At 46.5% G+C, this 14,950-nt stretch overlaps 1 protein-coding gene across 7 annotated transcripts in view; it reads left to right on the top strand.

The window, feature by feature from the left end:
* The first annotated feature begins 11,741 nt into the window (after positions 1–11,741).
* BICDL1 (BICD family like cargo adaptor 1) overlaps positions 11,742–14,950 on the top strand; it is a 107,514-nt gene continuing 104,305 nt past the window's right edge. For 6 of the 7 annotated variants that reach the window (XR_001819569.2, XR_005197133.1, XM_017510220.2 and 3 more), the window contains exon 1: positions 12,256–12,806. Coding sequence is in view for 5 of the 7 variants with exons in the window: in XM_017510220.2 (XP_017365709.1) it covers positions 12,381–12,806 (426 nt within the window). In the remaining 2 variants the exon portion in view is untranslated. Of the gene's footprint in view, positions 12,807–14,950 lie in introns of all 7 variants that reach the window. The other variant, XM_017510221.2, reaches the window with a different exon arrangement.

Raw genomic sequence — 14,950 nt, forward strand, 5'->3', positions numbered from 1 at the left:
TTTTTGCGGGGGGAGATGGAGTCTTGCTCTGTCGCCCAGGTTAGAGTGCAGTGGTGCTATCTCAGCTCACTGCAATCTTCACCTCCCGGATTCAAGCGATTCTCCTGTCTCAGCCTCCCAAATAGCTGGAATTACAGGTGCCCACCACCACGCGAGCTAATTTTTGTATTTTTAGTAGAGACAGGGTTTCACTATTTTGGCCAGGCTGGTCATGAATTCTTGATCTCATAATCCACCCGCTTTGACCTCCCAATCCACCTGCCTTGACCTCCCAAAATGCTGAGACGCCTCACTCTGTGTTTGTTTGTTTTGAGACAGAGTCTCATCTGTCACCCAGGTCTTGGCCATAGCCAAATCAAAGGGCCTAATTATCTGATTCTCACGATTTTTCCGCTTTTCCTGTTTCTGGCAAGACACCATCATTCTGTTTATGGTCCACATTGGTGGCCTCAGAGGCATCTCTGAATCCTCCTTTTTCTTCACTCTCACTCTCTAATAATTATTCAGAGTCCAAATTTAACAATTCTTTCTCTTGTTTATAACATCTCTGGGATCTTTTTTCCATTTCTACCAGAACTTCCATCTAGATTCTTCCAGCAGTGTTGTAATTGTTTTCCCTGACTCCTGACTGTCACCTTGAATCTGTCTTTCACACCAGTGCCAGGTTAGTCTTCTGAAGTGCAGATTTACTCAGATCCCTTCACAGTTTCCACATGTCCAGTGGCTCCCCATTGTATCCGATACTATCTCTTTTCTCCTATTTTTATTTGTTTATTTTTGAGAAAGGGTCTTACTCTCTCTTTCAGGTTACAGTGCAGTGGTACAGTCTTGGCTTACAGCAACTTCCACCTCCCACACTCAAGCAATCCTCCCATCTTAGCCTCCCGTATAGCTGAGACTACATGCCACCACGCCCAACTAATTTTTGTGTTTTTTGTAGAGACAGGGTTTCACAAACCAGGCGTGGTGGCTCATGCCTGTAATCCCAGCACTTTGGGAGGCCGAGGTAGGTGGATCATTTGAGGTCAGGAGTCCAAGACCAGCCTGGCCAACTTGTGAAACCCCACCTGTACTAAAAATACTAAAATTAGCCAGGCATAGTAGCATGCACCTGTAATCACAGCTACTCAGGAGGTTGAGGCAAGAGAATGGCTTGAACTTGGGAAGCGGAGTTTGAAGTGAGCCAAGATTGCACCACTGCACTCCAGCCTGGGTAACAGAGTGAGGCTCTCTCAAAAAATAGAGAGAGAGAGAGAGAGAGAGAGAGACAGGGTTTTACAATCTTTCCCCGGCTAGTCTTGAACTCCTGGGCTCAAGCAATCCTCCTACCTCAGCCTCCCAAAATGCTGGGATTACAGGCATGAACCATTGCACCCAGCCCTGTTTATGTTGTTTTCTTCTTCTTCTTTTGTTTTTGAGACAGGGTCTCATTCTGGAGTGCAGTGGTGTGATCTCAGCTTACTGCAGCCTTTGCCTCCCAGACTTAAGCAATCCTCTTGCCTCAGCCTCCAAGTAGCTGGGACTACAGGTGTGCACTACCATGCCCAGCTAATTCTGGTTTATGTTTTCTATTATTTATTAAATTATAAACATTTTTAAGGCAAGGATCACAGCATATAAATATTTGTTTCCCCCATATAATGTCCAACTTATCACATAATAGCCTCTATGCCCTAAATGTAAACATTTTGTATTAGTATAGAGGTTAATACAAACCATATGGACCATATTAATATGTAGCAAATCTGGCATTCTGAGATCAAGAGTTTTTTTTTTTTTTTTGTCTTTAACATCTTATTAAGTAACCTCTAACTGTGTCTTGGCTATGTACTTGGCTTTAGACTCATTATTCATTGATTATAAAAGTGTATCAAGTTCCTACCAGCCTAGGCAACATGGGGAACCCCACCTCTACTAAAAATACAAAAATTAGCTGGGTATGGTGGTGCCTGCCTCTAGTCCCAGCTACTCAGGAAGCTAAGGTGGGAGCATCGCTTGAGCCTGGTAGGCAGAGGTTGCAGTGAACAATGATGGTGCCACTGCACTCCATCCTGGATGACAGAGTAAGACCTTGTCTCAAAAACAAAAGCATCGAGTTCCTATTATATGTTAGGAACTGTGCTGGGCCATAAGACCCACTAGTGACAAAATTATTTACTTATATAGTGCATAGAACGGTTAACTAACTTCCTTAGGGTTATTCTGCCTAGTAACTGAGGGAGCCTTGACTTGAAACCAGAGCTTACTCTAGAAACCACGTTCTTAAGCACCATATTAAAAGTCCTATGGTATGAGTTACAGATATGCCTTGGTGAGGCCATGTCCATTTTCCCTGTACTCTTACACAAACACTGATGGAATGCTCTTTGAGGATAAGAAATGTTTTCTAAAAAAATGTTTGTTTGTTTTTTTTTGAGATGGAGATTTGCTCTGTCACTCAGGCTGGAGTGCAGTGGCACAATCTTGGCTCACTGCAACCTCCACCTCCCAGGCTCAAGTGATTCTCCTGCCTTAGCTTCCCTAGTAGCTGGGACTAGTCATGAGCCACCACACTTGGCTAACTTTTGTATTTTTAGTAGAGACGGGTTTCACCATGTTGGCCAGGCTGGTCTTGAACTATAAATAGATTTCTTTATAGTTTAGAAACTTTAAAAAATTATTTTGCTGTCTGGGCATGGTGGCCCATGTCTGTAATCCCAGCACTTTGGGAGGCCAAAGCGGGAAGACTGCTTGAAGCCAGTAGTTTGGGACCAGCCTGGTCAACATAGTAAGACCCTGTCTCTACAAAAAAATATTTTAAAATTAACTGGCATGGTGGCACATGCCTGCAGTCCCAGCTACTTGGGAGGCTAAGGCAGAAGGATTGGTTGAGCTGAGGAGTTCACAGCTGCAGTGAGCTATGATTATGCCACTACACTAAAGCCTGGGCAACAGAGCAAGACCCTGTCTTTAAAAAATATAAGGCTGGGCTCAGTGGCTTACACCTGTAATCCCAGCACTTTGGGAGGCCAAAGTGAGCAGATCACCTGAGGTCGGGAGTTCAAGACCAGCCTGGGCAGCATGGTGAAACCCCATCTCTACTAAAAATACAAAAATTATCCGGGTGTGGTGGCACATGCCTATAATCCCAGCTACCTGGGAGGCTGAGGCAGGACAATCACTTGAACCTGTGAGGCGGGTGCTGCAGTGAGCCAAGATCACATCATTGTACTTGGGCAACAGAATGAGACACCATCTCAAAAAAATTTAAAAAAAAAATTTTGTAAGTATATACATTTCTTAATAGAAAAATTAATTATTAAGACAGCTAGCTGCATTACACAATCATCCCAGAATTCTTAATATGCATATATATTCCACATCTACATATGTGCACCCTACACAAACACAGCCACATTCTCTAGATCATGCAATTAAATTTTGACCCTTCAGAAGATGACAACAATTCCTCTGATCACAGGAAGGCACCAAGAACCAGGCACCAAGAAGCCCATAAAGGCTTTTTACATGAAGTGAGAAGGATAGCAAGAGCAATGCTAACACAAACCATGGAAAACAGATTCACAAGACATTTTACCTACCCACCAGGAAAAGTTTTTAGTTATTCTGGAAACTGGATGATATATAATTTCCATAATCAGTTTACTCTGAAATTGACAAAGAAAAATAAAGGGAGGAAATTCACTTAAGAAACAGTGTTAGTATGAGCAGTATCAATAGGTATAAATAACTTGCCTGCCAACAGATTAAACCAGAATGTAATGCGGAAGGAACAAGATAAAACAAATGTTTGGCAAATTCTTGAGATGAAATAAAACTAGGAAATGTTTTAAAATAGCTCGAGATGAATGTTATATGTAGCAAAACACATCAACAATGTGTTTAGAGCCAAGATCATTGAAAAGAAGCAGAAAAATATGAGCGCATAGAAAATGAAACCACAAATCTTTCTACATGTGGGCATCAGAAGAACCAAAATTAGCCAACCTGAGCATAAAGCAGTCATTTTCTGATGAGTTTGGGCAATGTCAACCACCAAATTATTATAAGAGGGTGGGGGTGGCTGGGAGCAGTGGCTTATGCCTGTAATCCCAGCACTTTGGGAGGCTGAGGTGGGCAAATCACAAGGGCTAGAGATTGAGACCATCCTGGTCCATGTGGTGAAACCCCATCTCTACCAAAAATACAAAATTAGCTGGGCATAGTGGCACATGCTTGTAGTCCCAGCTACTCAGGAGGCTGAGGCAGGGGAATCGCTTGAACCTGGGAGGTGGAGGCTACAGTCAGCTGAGATCTCACCACTGCACTCCAGCCTGGCAACAGAGCAAGACTCTGTCTCAAAAAAACAAGAGGGCAGGGGAGAGTAGAAAGTAATGTAGTCAATATTGGGAACAATCACCTCAAAGCAGAGTTTTTTGGTTATTTATTTGCCTATGTGGTATGGCTCTGTTTTGGGCTGGTTTTCCAGAAGAGAATTCCTAAAAGCAGCCAAAGCATCCTTGGGCTCACATCATAGCCCATCGTGTGTGTGGCCCATTTGTAACTTTCTCAGACCACAAACCTCATGGTTAAGTTGTAGAAGCCTGTCATTTTATTTTATTTGTTTGAGACATGGTCTTGCTCTGTTACCCAGGTTAAAGTGCAGTAGCGTGATCACAACTCACTGCAGCATCAACCTGCCCAGGCTCTGGTGATCCTCCCACCTCAGCCTCCCTAGTAGCTGAGACTACAGACCACCACGCTTGACTAATTTTTAGATTTTTTTGTAGAGATAGGATTTCACTATGTTGCCCAGGCTGGTCTCGAACTCCTGGGCTTAAGTGATCCACCCACCTTGACCTCTTAAAGTGCTAGAATTACAGGTGTGAGCCACCGCGCCTGGCCTAAGCCTGTCATTGTGTCATTTCTTTCTTTCTTTTTTCTGTTTTTTTTGAGATGGAATCTCTCTCACCAAAGCTGGAGTGCAGTGATGCAATCTCGGCTCACTGCCAAGTTCCACCTCCCAGGTTCAAACGGCTCCCCTGCCTCAGCCTCTCAAGTAGCTGAGACTACAGGAGCACACCACCATGCCAGCTGATTTTTGTATTTTTAGTAAAGATGGTTTTTTTTTCACTTCGGACAGGCTGGTCTCAAACTCCTGACCTCAGGGATCTGCCCACCTCGGCCTTCCAAAGTGCTGGGATTACAGGCGTGAGCCACTGCACCTGTCCCAAAGCCTGTCATTTTAAACTAGGGTTTCTCAACTTGACACTGTTGATATTTGGGGCCAGACAGGCTGTTCTGGACATTAAAAGATGTTTGGCAGCATCTCTAGTCTCTATCCATTAAATGCCAATAGCACCTCCTACCTTCCAGTTACAACATCCCAAAATATTTCCAGACATTGCCCAATATCTCCAGGGTACTAGGAGGAGGTCAAGCTATGGCTCACGTTTGTAATCCCAGCACTTTGAGAGGATGAAGCAGGTGGATCATGTGAGTTTGAGGCAGGAGTTTGAGACCAGTCTAGCCAATGTGGTGAAACCCCGTCTCTACTAAAAATACAAAAATCAGCTGTGTGTGGTGGCATGTGCCTGTAATCCCAGCTACTCAAGAGGCTGAGGCAGGAGATTCAGGCTGAGGCAGGAGCTGGAGGTTGCAATGGGCCGAGATCATGCCACTGCACTCCAGCCTGGGTGACCAAGTGAGGCTCTGTCTTAAAAAAAAAAAATCACCTCCCGTTGAGCACTATTGGTTTAGAGCATAAAGGGGTTGATTACCAGGCCAACTTCTTACCATACAGATAAGGAAGCCAAAGGCTAGGCACATTAAATACCTTGTTCAAATGTTCATAGCCGCATAGCTGGTTAATGACAGATCTAATTCAGAAAGCCCAGATTGTTTGTTACGTTTGGTTTCAGAGACAGGGTCTTGTTCTGTGACTCAGGCTACAGTGCAGTGGTGCACAGCTCACTTAGGCCTCGACCTCCTGGGCTCAGATGATCCTCCCACCTCAGCCTTTCCAGTAGCTGAGACGACAGGCACACACCACCAAGCCTGGCTAATTTTTTTATTTTTTTGTAGAGACAGGGTTTTGTCTTGTTGCCCAGGCTGGTCTTGAACTCCTGAACTCAAGCAATTCGCTCACCTTGGCCTCTTAAAGTGTTGGGATTACAGGAGTGAGCCACCACACCTGGCCTATCAGGCTTCATTTTTAAGAGCTGTACATAACTGAAATATTTCTGTCTTAAGACCAACCTTATCAGGTAAGTACTATCATTATCCCCATTTTATAAATGAAGAAACTGAGGCATAGAGGTCCAAGGTCACCCTAAGTGGCAGAACTAGCTGCAGCCCAGGAAGTCTGGTTCAAGATTATTAAGGGGAAAGACTGGAGATGCCTAATCAGAAGGGAGGAAAAATGGGTCAGAGGATGGAAATGACAGTGATCAGAAAATAACAGGCAGAGGTAACAGGGCAGCTAGACCTTAGGAGATGGGAGTTCTCACTTGGAAGGGAAAAGTTGGGCAGGGATGCTCATAGGAAAGGATACAAATTGGAGGAGAGGAAGTTGGGAACTCACACTGTGTATCCATGTAGGGACAAGATGAGGATTCTGTTTACCTTCTGAGTAGCAGAGAAGGAACTTCCCCACATCAGGCAGGGCAGGGTCTCTGTTAAAGACTGACACCAGCGGCTGGGTGCAGTGGCTCATGCCTGTAATCCCAGCACTTTGGGAGGCCACAGTGGGCAGATCACGAGGTCAAGAGTTCAAGACCAGCATGGCCAAAATGGGGAAACCCCGTCTCTATCAAAAATACAAAAAAATTAGCTGGGTGTGGTGGCACACGCCTGTAACCCTAGCTACTCAGGAGGCTGAGGCAGGAGAACTGCTTGAACCCAGGAGGTGGAGGTTACAGTGAGCTGAAACTGTGCCACTGCACTCCAGCCTGGGCGACAGAGAGAGACTTCATCTCAGAAAAAAAAAAAAGACTGACTCCAGTGAGCACCAGCCACTGATGTTAATATTTGTACCCTAAAAACCAACTTGAGAACCACCAGCGGTATACACGCCACATTTTGCAAAATGTTGAGATCTAAAAAATATAAAGTGCTTTCGGTAACATTTTATGAATTTTCAAGACTTTTCTGTTTCCATGACTAGTTCATAGACAAAACATACAACTTAAAACACGTGTGCATCTGCTCGTGCTCAAACACACACATACATCGTTGCTCAACGAAAAAATCAGGCACAGAACTGCTTTATCACACATTTCACCAGCTCCTCATGTTTCTTCAACACTTGGCTTTTCAAAAACAATTGTTTTGGACATGTTTTGTCTTTTACACTTTCCAGTTTTCACAGACCAAGATGTTAATAAACAACTTGGGGAAATCGGGTAAGTGTTGTCATATTTGTAAATATCAGGATTTCTAAGAAGAAAAAATGTCATGTTTTGCCCTTAGTGATGTAATAGCACTTATGTGGAAATTCACCCATAGTATGTTAAGTAAGCATGTAAACTGTGGTCATACTCAAGTATACCAGACTATTCAGGCACTAAAACTAACACTAATGCAAATATGTTTTAAAGGAATGTATAAAAATGTGAAGTGTGACAGAGTAACTAAGAGCAAGTCCTTTAGAGACAGTCATGTCTAGTACTAGCATCATAGTATTATGTACTAGTATATATTGGTGTAACACACTACCATTATAGGATTATTGTGAGGATTAAAGGAGATAGTGTGGCTGGGAGCGGTGGCTCACGCCTGTAATCCCAGTGTTTTGGGAGGCCGAGGCAGGCGGATCACCTGAGATCAGGAGTTCGAGACCAGCCTGACCAATATGGAGAAACCCTGTCTCTACTAAAAACACAAAATTAGCCAGGTGTGGTGGCACATGCCTGTAATCTCAACTACTCAGGAGGCTGAAGCAGGAGAATCACTTGAACCCAGGAGGTGGAGGTTTCGGTGAGCCAAGATCACGCCAATGAACTCCATCCTGGGCAAAAAGAGTGAAACTTGTAAAAAAAAAAAAAAAAAAAAAAAAAGCCTGTAGCTGGGACTACAGGCTCGTGCCACCATGCCCAGCTAATTTTTGTATTTTTAATAGAGACAGGGTTCCACCATGTTGCCGAGATGGTCTAGATCTCCTGACCTCATGATCTGCCTGCCTCGCCTCCCAAAGTGCTAGGATTACAGGCATCAGCCACCATGCTCAGCCAGATCTTTTAAATATTTCATGTGATGAAATGGGAAGTACCCATAAAGCACTTCTGCTGCGTACCGAAGTATGATTGTTATCCTGAGGTGAAGCACTTGTACCTCCATTTGAGTTGGGAATTAACTAGCCATATTTTTCATGGAACACGTTTTTACTTGAATAAATGACACAAACTGTGGTATTCAGATTTGGGTATTTGGCAGACATTTTCTCAAGAATTAATGAAGTAAGTCTGTTACTTCAAGGAAACAACTGAAAATATTTGTTACCACTAATAAAACTCAAGGTGAATAGCTTCCCAATACTTAAAGACTTTTATGATGAGATCAATGGTGGTGATATTAATGTGATTCAGCTGATATTGTGTAATGACATGTGACAATATTTATAAGATCTGCGTAACTCATTTTCCCTGTTATGCAATCAATCACATGTATGTAAAAAATCCATTCAAAGTGAAAAATAGATCAATGGATTTCCTTGACATGGTTTTAGATTTCACATTGCAACTAATCTTTAAGAAACTATAACTTGTTGGCTGGGTGCAGTGGCTCACACCTGTTATCTCAGCACTTTGGGAAGCTGAGGCGGGTGAATCACCTGAGGTCAGGAGTTGGAGACCAGCCTGGCCAACATAATGAAGTCCTGTCTGTATTAAAAATACAAAAATTAGCCAAGTGTGGTGGCACATGCCTGTAGTCCCAGCTATTTGGGAGGCTGAGAACATTTTTTTTTTTTAGAGACCAAGTATCGCTCTGTCACCCAGGCTAGACTGCAGTGGTACAACCTCAGCTCACTGCAACCTTCGCCTACTGGGTTCAAACAATTCTCCTGCCTCAGCCTCCCAAGTAGCTGGGACTACGGGCATGTGCTACCATGCCCAGCTAATTTTTGAATTTTTAGTAGAGACAGGATTTCACCATGTTGGCCAGGCTGGTCTCGAACTCCTGACCTTAGGTGATCTGCCTGCCTTGGCCTCCCAAAGTATTAGGATTATAGGCATGAACCACCACAGCCAGCCCAAAAGTGTAATGAGATTCGGAGACTAAAAAGTTTAAGAACCACTATCTTAAATAGTTCTGCAAAGTTGGGCTGGTTATCCCAGGAAGACAGTGCTTAGAGCCAAACCTACTATAAGAAATGATCATTTCCTAGTAAGGTTCAGCAGTGGAACACTGTTAGGGAGGAAATTCAAAAGCTAGAGTTAGTACTGTAATAGTTCATGTTCACAGTAACAGGTAATAACAGGTAAGTGGAATAGATTAGGACCGTTGGTTTCAAGGAAGGCAAACAAAGTCCTTTTTTGAAAGACAGGCTGCATGTCTGCATTAAGAAAAAAGAGCTGAAATACTCCCCGCTTTATTTATTTATTTATTTATTGACAGGTTCTTGCTCTGTCACCCAGGCTGGAGTGCAGTAGTGTGATCAGGGCTCACTGCAGCCTTGATCTCCCTGGCTCAACCAATCCTCCCATCTCAGCCTCCCGAGCAGCTGGGACCACAGGCATGCACGACCATGCCTGGCTAATTTTTTTGGATTTTTCTATAGAGATGGGGTTTTTGTCATGTTGTCCAGGTGGGTCTCAAGCTCCTGGGCTTACATGATCCTCCTACTCTGGCCTTCCAAAGTGCAGGGGTTATAGGCCTGAGCCACCCAGCTGGTGTAAAGACAGGATCTTGCCATGTTACCCAAGCTGGTCTTGAACTCCTGGGCTCAAGCAATCCTCCTGCCTCAGTCTCCCAAAGTGCTGAGGTTATAGGCGTTAGCCACAGAGCCTGGCCCTGTTTATTCCTGATGTGTCTCCAGATAGATTAGGGAGAAATTTGTCCTTCTGTAATTCAAATAAAACAAAGGGAGTGGTGAGTGGTGATTGGATCTCACCAGGGCCCACAGTTGGAGCTTAAGGTGGAAGGTCATAATAAAAAGTGTTAGAACATTTCCTTGCTGGAATGGTACCAAGGTCGACTGCAGAAATTTAGCTTTAAGATTGATGTAGGAACCCCTCAATTTTCAGTCTCCTTTCCAGTCAACAAGTGAACAATACCAGCCCTGAGGTCTAGGAGCTTCTCAGATTCTGGCCTTCATTCAGTCTTACGGTAACGATGTTAAAACTTGAATATTGTTTAGGCTCTGGATTTAATAAGCAATAAAAACCATGAGAAACCATTTGACCCATTTCAGCCTCTTGATGTCCTGAAATTTCCATCTCACTGGGATGAAAAGAAGAAAGGCATGATCCAAGCAAAAAATGGGTTGTCTGTCCAAGAGGAAAAGAAAGCAATAGGGAGGAATTCTAGCTTTAGATGGGATTGTTTCTGAAAATAGGAGACACGGAGCACCACCAACGAGGTCAACGCCAAGGACTGACCGGAAGTCACCCAGTAGTCTCTCCAAGCCTTGCTTTAATCATTGAGGAAGCGTTCCTTCCACATCCATCCAATCTATCTTGGTCACAAAAGACCATTTATCTTCCTCAAGACTGCTTCTATATGAAGAAAATAAAGAATAATAATTCACGTGATCCCTGGAGTCGGCCTGGCTGGATCTCAATCCTAACTCTACCAATTGTAATGACCTGGGAAGACGACGCCATCTCTCAGGCTTTAATTTCCTTCTCTGTTAAAATGACAAGTGGCAGTACTGATTTTTATAAGGTTCTTGTGAGGATTATCTAAAATGACTATCAAGCACTTAACACAGGACATGGCACACAGAGTGCCGAATAAACGGTAGTTATTATTAGGGAGATTCTTTGCTTCGTATTCCCATCTGTGAGCAGTTTTTTTCCGTTATTTCTCCGCAGAAACCCTTTCTCTCGGGGCTGCTGATCTGCGAAGCATCTGGTCCTTCATATCCCTGAGTCATCAGCATAAAGATGCCGGGTTTCCGAAGTCCTCTCTCCTCCTACTGCTCTCTAGGGCTCCCTCTCCTGACTGCTTAGTTCTCCTGGGGGCCCAGACCTAAATTTCGTGACGGCTTGTCTTTCTCGGGGCCGAGCCATCCGTCTTGGAGGAACGTCCTCAGTCCCCTTTGCCCCAGAGACCACCAGAAAGGCAGCGACGTGACCCCGAGGCGCGCACGAACTTCCAAGGGGCGGGGGCGGGGCCGCGCCTGGAGGTAGGCAGGAGGCGGTGGGCGGGGCCACGCTTCGTCTGAGGTGAGAGCGAGGCCACACCCCAAGGTGCCAGAGTTGTGGGCGTGGCCCCACCCGAGGTGAAAGCGAGGCCGAAGGCGGAACCGCGCCCCGAACTGGGTGCGAGGCCGGGGGCGTGGCCGCGCCTGCGAGGCGGCCAGGACCGTTAGGGTTGCGCATCCGCCTTCCGGGCGTGAGGCAGCGCAGGGGTTAAGGCCGCCGGCGCCACCTGGGCGCCGCTGAGGAGACGTGCAAGCCGGCGAATCCCGCCCGGGCGGGGCGAACAGGTGCCCGCGACGCGTCAGGCGCCGGCACGGGGCGGGGCGAGGGGACGCGGCCGGAAGCCCGGGGCGGGGCGCGGCCGGCCCGGTGAGCTGGAGGAGCCGGGGAAGGCAGGAAGGCGCTCACCCGGCTGCGCGGCGCGCGATGTGGAGCCGCCGCCTCGGCCCCTGCAGCAGCAGCAGCCGCCGTCGCCGCCGCTGCTGCTGGGGCTGCCGCCAAGCCGAGGGTCATGGAGCGCGGCTGCAGAGAGCGGCCGCCGGCAGCAGCAGCAGCAGCAGCGAGCGTCGCGGCGACCGCGGAGCGCAGCCCGCCCCGTGAGGCGCTGCCCGGCCGGCGGCGGCAGAAGCAGCAGCAGCGGCGGCGGCAACAGGGCGGCTGAGAACCCGGCGGCGGCGGCTGCGGCGTTCCTCCTCGCTTCCTCCCTTCTTGCTTCGCCGTCCCTCAGTCTCCGTTCCCGAGTCCTCCCTTTCCCAGCTTTCCCTTTCCCACCGCAGCCTCCGTTACTACCCCCTCCTCTAGCTCGCGCGTGAGCAGCTGAGCCCGGGGGCGGGGGAGGGGGCGCGTGCCGTCGGCGCGGGGGAGGGGCGGGCCGGCGCGCGCCGCGCCCAGGGCTCTCGGGGACCCGGGGGGCGCGTGCCGCGGCGCGAGGCGAGGCGCGAGGCGCGGGGCGCGGGGCGGCGCGGCGGGGCCCCTCCCCCCTGCAGCCTGGCGCGCGCCGGCCGGGCCGCACCGCTGCGGGCTCCGCGCGCGCGGGCCATGTCCGCCTTCTGCCTGGGCTTGGCCGGCCGCGCTTCAGCACCCGCCGAGCCGGACAGCGCCTGCTGCATGGAGCTGCCCGCCGCGGCCGGGGACGCAGTCCGGAGTCCCGCCGCCGCCCTCATCTCCTTCCCTGGGGGCTCCGGGGAGCTGGAACTGGCGTTAGAGGAGGAGCTGGCGCTGCTGGCGGCCGGGGAGCGGCCGTCCGACCCCGGGGAACACCCTCAGGCCGAGCCTGGGCCTCTGGCCGAGGGGGCCGGGCCGCAGCCGCCGCCCGCCCAGGACCCCGAGCTGCTGTCGGTGATCCGGCAGAAGGAGAAGGATCTAGTGTTGGCGGCTCGGCTGGGCAAGGCGCTGCTCGAGAGGAACCAGGACATGAGCCGGCAGTACGAGCAGATGCACAAGGAGCTGACAGACAAGCTCGAGGTGAGTGCCTCCCGCCCGGGATTGGTGGGGAGCAGGGGCCGCCCAGGCACGCGCCTGGCCCTGGTCAGTTTGGGGAGCCACTCACCCCCACTTCGTTGCCCACCCTACCTCACGGAAAACCTCCTGGAATGAACGCGGGAGGTAGGATGGAGGATGGAGGATTATCAGATCAGGGCATTCGTTGAACCCACTTGACTTCCCCACCCCGCTCACGGCAAATGGGTCCATGCATGGCTCCAGCCGCTGTGGGCCGTTCTATATATGTACTGTACCCAGCATCTAAAATAGAGCTTACAGTATGACTAATTTATACAGCACTGAGGTGATGTCTGCACACAGAATTGAGAAAGTCGGGAACCATTTAAAATATGCTCCAGGTTTTCAGAGAAGTAGTTAATCTCTAATCAGGGTGTTAGCTTAAAGCTTTCCAGTTTGGGTGTTAAGGCCTCTAGTTGCCCTTGTCTTAACTTCCTGGCAGCTCAGAGTTGTGGGAAACAAGTGCCCCTAAAGGAGCTTTATATAGCCTTCAAATGCTCAGGGATTAGGAAATGTGGTTCTTTTGCAGAAATCAGGCAAGCCAGGGCTCAACATGTGACCGCTGGTAGTGGATATCATTTGGACCTCAGTATTTATGTGTATTTAAACAGTACTTTTCTGTGTTCTGGGTTTCGGGCTTGCAGCTGAATGACCAAATGCAACCTATGAAAACCATATTACTTTAACTTCTGTTAAAAATACCTCTTTAGGCATATGTACTATTTCTGCCATTTCCCTGGGACAGTCTTTCAGAGTTTTTTTCTTGCCCTTAACTAGAAAAGGCCCTTGAATGCACTATAGAATGCCAGCATTTCTAAAAATTAGATTACAAAAAAAGGGGCAGGGGGTGGGGAGAGACAGTCGTCTGTGACTTATTCTGCCTATGCATTTGCTATTATTGTTACCTGGTTTGGTTGCAACCAGTTCTTTTCTTTCTTAGTTATAGCAAGAGAATAGTACAGACCTGAATGAGATTTGAAATTGACCCTAATCCAGTTTCATATCACTGCTACTGGTTGAACAGTCAGAGTGTAAACTCGGAAATATTCAGTAATGAGATTTAAGTGTGTCTGTAGTCCAATGAAATAAAAGTAAATTCGGGAGAAAAAAGGAAAGCAGTGAGTGCCCTGTAGTTTGGTTGGCCTGTTAACTAGGTCTGCTAATCGATGAACTCTTGAGATAGCTCTCTGAAAAGTCGTTGGTGAAACCTATAGATAGACTGCCAAAAAGCAACCTAATTAATTGAATTGTTTAATTTTCACTTGAAGTAGGGGTCTAAAAATAAAAAGCCTTCTTTTTGTGTGTGTGTGTGAGAAGAGATTTAATTATACAACTTTGTAAAGAAGCACAACTGCAGAGATTTATACTTGTGATTTGAAATTTCTTCACTGAAGGGCTTGATTGAAGAGACAGCTAACTTGAAAGAAGCACCGTATCAGTTTGATTAGTGACAGATTTCATAGTAATCCTGAGTGTGCGGTTACACACATCCTGGGTTCTATCTGGAGTCTTTATACATTTCTTCAACAAAGGGCAAAGATTTCAGAATTGTAACAAAAAGAGGTTATATTGTAAAAGAATAAATTATCTTTGACATTTTGTTATTTACTTAATGGACAACAATAGTTTAAAACTCTTAAACTATTTTTTAAAATCTTCATTCCTTTGCAGGTCAGCATATGAACTTCTAGTTTGGAAAGTTCAGTTTAAGTTCTGGAGGTAGTCGCACAACAATGTGAATATAACTAACATATACTTAAAGATCAAATATTGATCATTGTTGAAACTCAGTGATGAGGGGAGTCAGTTATTTTTTCTAGGTATGTTTGAAAATTATAAAAAATGTTAAAGTTATAAAAATATACATTAAAGATATAATAGAGTTTGCTCTATTAACCATCGTTTGCTTGTTAATTCTTCTAGTGTTAATATGAGAGTGACAAACCTGGTTTACAGAGTGCTGTTTCATTTCACACCTGCAGTTGAGTTTTCCCCACAGAACATTTTTTGAACAACATAGATTTTAGAATGTCTGTTTAGACAAATTGCTTTCTAAAGTGTAACACAAACTACTGTACTTTTTTTCTTTTTCCTTTTTTTTTTTTTTT

This window comes from Cebus imitator, unplaced genomic scaffold, assembly GCF_001604975.1.
Source record: "Cebus imitator isolate Cc_AM_T3 unplaced genomic scaffold, Cebus_imitator-1.0 Scaffold434, whole genome shotgun sequence".
NCBI classification, from domain to species: Eukaryota; Metazoa; Chordata; class Mammalia; order Primates; family Cebidae; genus Cebus; species Cebus imitator.